This window comes from Atta cephalotes, assembly GCF_000143395.1.
Source record: "Atta cephalotes unplaced genomic scaffold scaffold00002, whole genome shotgun sequence".
In the NCBI taxonomy this organism is placed as follows: Eukaryota; Metazoa; Arthropoda; class Insecta; order Hymenoptera; family Formicidae; genus Atta; species Atta cephalotes.
Genome location: NW_012130066.1, coordinates 3,815,660 through 3,821,589, shown reverse-complemented (window position 1 = coordinate 3,821,589; position 5,930 = coordinate 3,815,660). Strand labels below are relative to the sequence as shown.

Here is a 5,930-nt window from a genome sequence, read left to right as displayed (position 1 = left end):
AGTTAACTTAACTGTACTATATACATACAACTAGGAGAAAGATAAATAAAGTAAATATCTTTTCCAAACGTAATTAAAAAATGACTTTTCACATAATAAACTGTAAAAAAGGACATCCTTTACCTTCCTTTTTGATAAAATTGTTATTTCAAATAAAAAGAATATGACCCTCATATACTGAATAATGGAATAATCTATAGTCAATAGCAGTCGTAATATTAATATTTGTAATAGTAAAGATTAACAATAAAGATTAACAATAATCATTATGTTATCGATACTGTAACAGTATCATTTATAACAGCACTTGAAAAAGTATGTTTTAGTAGTCCTGGTAATAAGAAATTGCATCGAGAAAACTTAATAAAGTTTTGGTTGTTACAGTGTGACCTTAAGCGTTATTTTTGGTAAGTTTTGTTCTATTGGCGGCAACTGTTGCAAGACACGCTAGAGCTTCCAGATCTGGAGATGCGCACCAAGCTGCCAATATGCAAAACGTTAATTAAAGCTTAAATTGTACAAATTGACATAATAATAAATAAAACATTAAAATGTTCTAATTATTTTAATATAGAATTTTTAACGACAAAATTTAAAAACAATTATATAAATTATATATAAAATTAAGTTATTATAAAATTTTATCCGCAGTTTATTCTATAATTTTACAGAATAAGAAAAAATATTTTGCTTTCTTCGACTGTAATAAAATTACTATATTAGTATAAATAAATAAATATAAATAAAAGAATATATTAATATATACGATATGTCCAATTAGCTTATTAAGAAAAACTTATAACTTACATTTATTTTGCTCTTGATCCTCAGAGTGTTTGGTGGAGTTGATTGCCGCAGCATTTCGCGTAATGCTTTGCTTTCGTGCTTTTCGTTTTTGGCTTCCAACAAGATGGGCTTTTTCTGATTCCTCATAACTCTCTTTTATTGTACTAATTCTTTGAGTCTGACTATTCGTCTGACCATCAGAAGACGAATTATTTTGATGTTTTTTATTTGCTGAAGGATTAAATTTTTGCAAAATTTTCTTTTTTTTCGTACGTTGCTGTTTTTTCTTTTCTTGAAATTCCTCTAAACTCAAAGACGGTAATGCTTCGATTTTCTTTTCCAAATTAAAGTCTCTATACAAATATTTACAAAATATAGTATAAATTATAATATATTTATATATTTATAATATATTTATAATAATACATTATAATATATATTATAATATATTAGACATAGGCTAGGTTGCGGAAGCGCACTTTTAGCGCTATCAACGCATTCTAGCCTTGTTTTGTGTCTAATGAATGATAAAGATAGAATGAAGTATTAACATTGATAACATGCTTCTAGAATGCACTCATAGTACATCTCTAATTTAAAATACAATAAGATAAAAGGTGTATGTATATTATTTATCTGAGAATGATTCCAAAAAACATACTCTGCTCGAAATCTTTTACGTGCAGTCCAAGGTCCATAATCTACTTGATCTTCAGCTCCTTCAGTTTCTGTATCCTCAGGTTTAGAAGCTTCCATTTTTCCTTCAGCACTAAACATATTTTCGAATTATTTCTACAGATAAAAAATTAATACATATTCTAAAAAATCAGAAATACATATGGGAATACATATGTTACCTCTCTACAAGATGTTCTAAATCTCCACGAGAACTGTTTCCTCCTTCACTGCTTAAGGAATCTGTTTTTTCACTAACATTTGAAGAAATAGAGTTTCTTCTTTCATTTGGACGTTCGTCATGACTAGAACAATAAAAAATGAATACTTTTTAATATTATAGATAACAATTATAGAACAAAATTAAATATTTCACAATATTCCAAGATAAAAATTTTAATCACCCATGATTTCCAACTGTTCGTCTTCGTTTATTCTGTTGACCCGAGGAGCCAATGTTTTGCTCAGCAAGGAATTTCTGATAACGTAAACCTTTACACGTTCTTTCACTACGAAAATTTTCCTCTGGTTGTGTATGCGTTGTCACAAAAGAATTTATTGTATGTTTCTCATCTTCTATGATCTAAAATAAATTTTTAATTTATTATATATATTACATAGACGCCAACAATATAATAATAAATAACATGTATTATGTAATGTTTCATAAATTTATATTTTCATAAGCAGATCGATTCTTACCGTTTCGTGTTGTTCGTTATTATTTGATTCAGTTCTTTTTCTTTTCTTTTCACCAAATAGATCTGTCTTACAGTCTCTTTTTTGATCATCTTGGAAAGGTGATTCTGTATACCTCTTTTTGGGTGGTTTCGGTGGAATAGGATCATTTTCTGCAATACCATTAACGGTCTCCTCAGACGTCTCTGACTTTTGAGGCGTGAAGAGAGAACTAAGCCCTCCAATTTGCGATTCATCTGCTAATTTGCCTGGTTGAATTGATTGTCCGTCTCGTCTATCTGACTTTGTACAATCGGAAGACTCATATTCAGATTTGACACTATCCGTAGATTGCACACCGCTACTTGACTCCTGCTTCTTGTTGGTAGGCCTAGTATTTAAAGTACGTAGCGGAGGTGCTGGTAATTTGTACCACTTAAAGTCAGGATTTGCATTTAGAAAAGCATCCTTGTACTGAAAAAGAAATTATGCTACGTGATATCTATATCCTGATACAGATCTAATAATAATTGAACAAATTAATTTTATTTTTGACAACACAAATTTACATTATTCTACAAGTTAATCAACTCATTAATTTTTCATTTGATTATCCTTACTTCCTGTGCAAGATTTGTGTAGGAACGCTTCTGATCGGGATGAAGGGTTGCCCACCATTCACCCAAGACCCTGGTAACTGCCCTATTTTCCAAGTGTGGAAAGCCAGATCGCACTGAGCCGCGATGCCTTTTACAAAAAATTAGAAATGCATTCATGGGACGTCTTGCATGATGGGCTGGCTCCCTGGCTTCACGTGATTCCTACTCATTTACAATAAATTATGTCATTATAATAGTAGTTAAATGTATAAAGCAAAATAATTAAGTAATAGTCTCTCCAATTCATAAGAATATATAATAAATTCGTATGATTTTTTTATTTAAATAGATGTGATTTATAAACATGTATTCTGAGGGTCGATTCTGTATCTTGAAATCAGATAAAAATTTAAAAAGTGAGCAAATTTACTAGGTATTGATCAATGAACTTATGAATATTGTAGTACATTCGTTCATTTTGTAATTTTCACCTCGTTTTAAAATACAAAATCGATCCCTAGTTTATGTCTGAATAAACATTGTAATGAATGTAGAAATATTATGAGGAATATTTAACTAATTATAAATAAAGATTGCGCGTATATTCTACAATAGTTTTTTAAATAAAATTTATTTTTTAATATAATTTATATATTTTATTCAAAAAAAAAAGAAAGAAAAAAAGGAAAGGAGAAAGAATAGATCACTGAAAAAAATTAATGTTGCTTATTTTTAGTAACAATTACTAAAACAAAACATCAATGTTCATACAATCTCGATTCATTTTTATTCATCTCTAGTTACAATAAAATATTTATGTCATATATAACGTATTCTAAATCTATATTGACCCTAGTGTGACTTCCAATATTCTTAATATATTATTTGCATGATTAAACCAGGATATTCTAGGCAACACGTTTAACAAGTCCAGACAAACAACAAAAATACGCCATTCCCACTCCCATTAGGAAATATCTACGATGTGTATCATCAAGTTTTGCATCATAGCCATAAGTAGCCATGTTGCTATGTTGGTGAAGCCTTAAAGTGACACAGCCTTAAAGTGATACAGCTTGTCAGTATATCTCTAGTCGCATTTCCGCCCGCTTAAACTTTTGCGCCCGACATTGATCCACATCTATCTAACTAATTTAGCCGACCGACTCGAGCGAGAGGGAAAAAAATAACGAAAGGAAAGGCTGATCGGAGATCCATAGAATTAGATTCGATTTCTCATAATCAGCCGAAAATAAACGAGAAAGTACGCAGCGCGGAGCGTAGAAAAAGCCAAGTTCTGTGTGCACATAAAATAGATTATGCGTGCACAATTACAACATATGTCTCAATAGTACGAGAGAATGACGGCCGTGTGAATGAAAGTACAAGAAAGAACGGACGATCGGCGGTCGGCCTGCCCAGTTTATCGTCCGCAATCGGAAGCGATGGCCGATCGCGAGCCTCCTTCTCTCGTGCAAATCATGCCGTGCGCCGTCGCGCTTATCCACGATGACACATGACGTTTCGTGACAGGGAACACTACGAAGCGTTCCGTACGCCGATGATGTAGCGTACGGTAATTAACGCTCAGCTCAAAACACACGGCGATCGATTCCGGCTCGCAGCCGCAAACAAGTTGGAAAGACGCATATTATCGACAGAATTCAAAACGCATTGACATAAACGAGGCGAGGTTCCCGATGATCAAACGGGACTTCCGCAAGGCGAAAAACGAGATTCTTAGCGGACGGAAAGTGAATCGTAGGCACTCGCTGCGAGATTTCTCAACGCAGCAAGGCCGTCTCTCTTTCTCTTTTTCTCTTTTGTCTCAATATTGATCGTTGATCTCGCAACGTTCTCGCCAAAGAGAACAGTCGCATATGTTGTATAAGTACTCGCATGAAACAAAATCGCGACGTGACCGTCCGGGGAAAAAAGCTCGTCTTTCTCGTGCTAGATTTCTCGCACGAGGAATTCCCGCGGGGCGAAAAGGCGGAAAGAAAAAAAGGAGAGAAACGGACGGAACTCGTTCGACGGGAATTCGTGCAGCGCTCGAGCTGTCACACGTTCAATGCAGCTCGAACACGGACGGACTCTATTGTAACTATTAACGTTGAGTTTCGATTGCACCGTCAGCGGCGTCAAAGGTTCGCAAAAATTGCAAGGATATCCCCCCTGTTACGCGCGGATAAGAAAACACAAGAACGCGCAGCGCCGACGACTCTCGATCGTTTCGTTTCTTTTGACTTATCGGATCGCGAACGCGGGGCACTCACGTCACCGTCGTGATCCTCGTCGAACATCTTGGGACGCGGTCGCGAACGTCGCACCATTCGTGTTCGCACACTGACAGCTGCTCGGCTGACCGATGTAAATACGACGACTGACTGCGCGATCTTTGAATGAAGACGTGCGATTATTCGGAATGCAACGCGCGCGGGGGACGCTTATCCGCGCCCCACGTTATCCCGGGGATCGTCGCGCCGTTCCTCGTCGACGTGATGAATCACGGCAACGTCGTTTCCGTCCTCGTCCTCGGTCCTCCGTCTCACGTCCGTTCCCATCGATATCGCGCAATATGACGTTCCGTCGTCACTACAAGTGCAGTCTCAAAGAGAAAAGAGAAGCGGATCGAAATCCGTGACTTTTGACACAAAAGCGACGCGACGCGCACGCACGTTTTATCCCGTGGGATCGAGGGTGAGCGAACCGCACGATGCCCGGCCGTGTCGTTTCCGCCGGTGGAAACAAATCCGTGGCCATCTCCGAACGGCGCTCGCTCACCTTACGCTGTTGCTCGTTGGCAGCCATTGCTGATTTTCACTTGACAATTCACTCAGCGGCGCATGATACAGACACAGCGAGGCACAGATAAAGGCCCGTTCAACACTGGCGTTCTCGACTCCCGACTTGTTTCGAGCCGCTCAACTCGCTCGCACGTCTTCCTTCTCCGCTCGCCTCAGCTCGCCTCTTCCGTCCTCCTCGTGCCTTGCGCGAACGCTGCCCCTCCACCTCCCGTCTCACTTCCACCGACGTGCACGCTTGATACACCGACACACGGCCCACGTGAGAGAAAATTCTCGTAGGATACAACTTGACGTCCATTCGCTCACTTGGCTCATTCTCCGTCCTCTCTTTTTTTCTCTCTTCGCTCCGCACTCGCGTTGCCATCGAGCTTCGCTTCCCACAACG

At 37.7% G+C, this 5,930-nt stretch overlaps 1 protein-coding gene across 1 annotated transcript; it reads right to left on the bottom strand.

The window, feature by feature from the left end:
• Nucleotides 1–391: 391 nt before the first annotated feature.
• LOC105622972 (HMG box transcription factor BBX) lies at nucleotides 392–5,549 on the bottom strand. Its single transcript, XM_012204379.1, has 9 exons — nucleotides 5,523–5,549; nucleotides 5,015–5,134; nucleotides 2,760–2,960; nucleotides 2,164–2,613; nucleotides 1,866–2,044; nucleotides 1,644–1,766; nucleotides 1,448–1,555; nucleotides 808–1,139; nucleotides 392–480 (listed from the first exon to the last, which is right to left on the bottom strand). Exons 1-9 carry the CDS (start codon nucleotides 5,547–5,549, stop codon nucleotides 392–394), a joined length of 1,629 nt encoding a protein of 542 aa, XP_012059769.1.
• Between the last annotated feature and the right edge of the window lie 381 nt (nucleotides 5,550–5,930).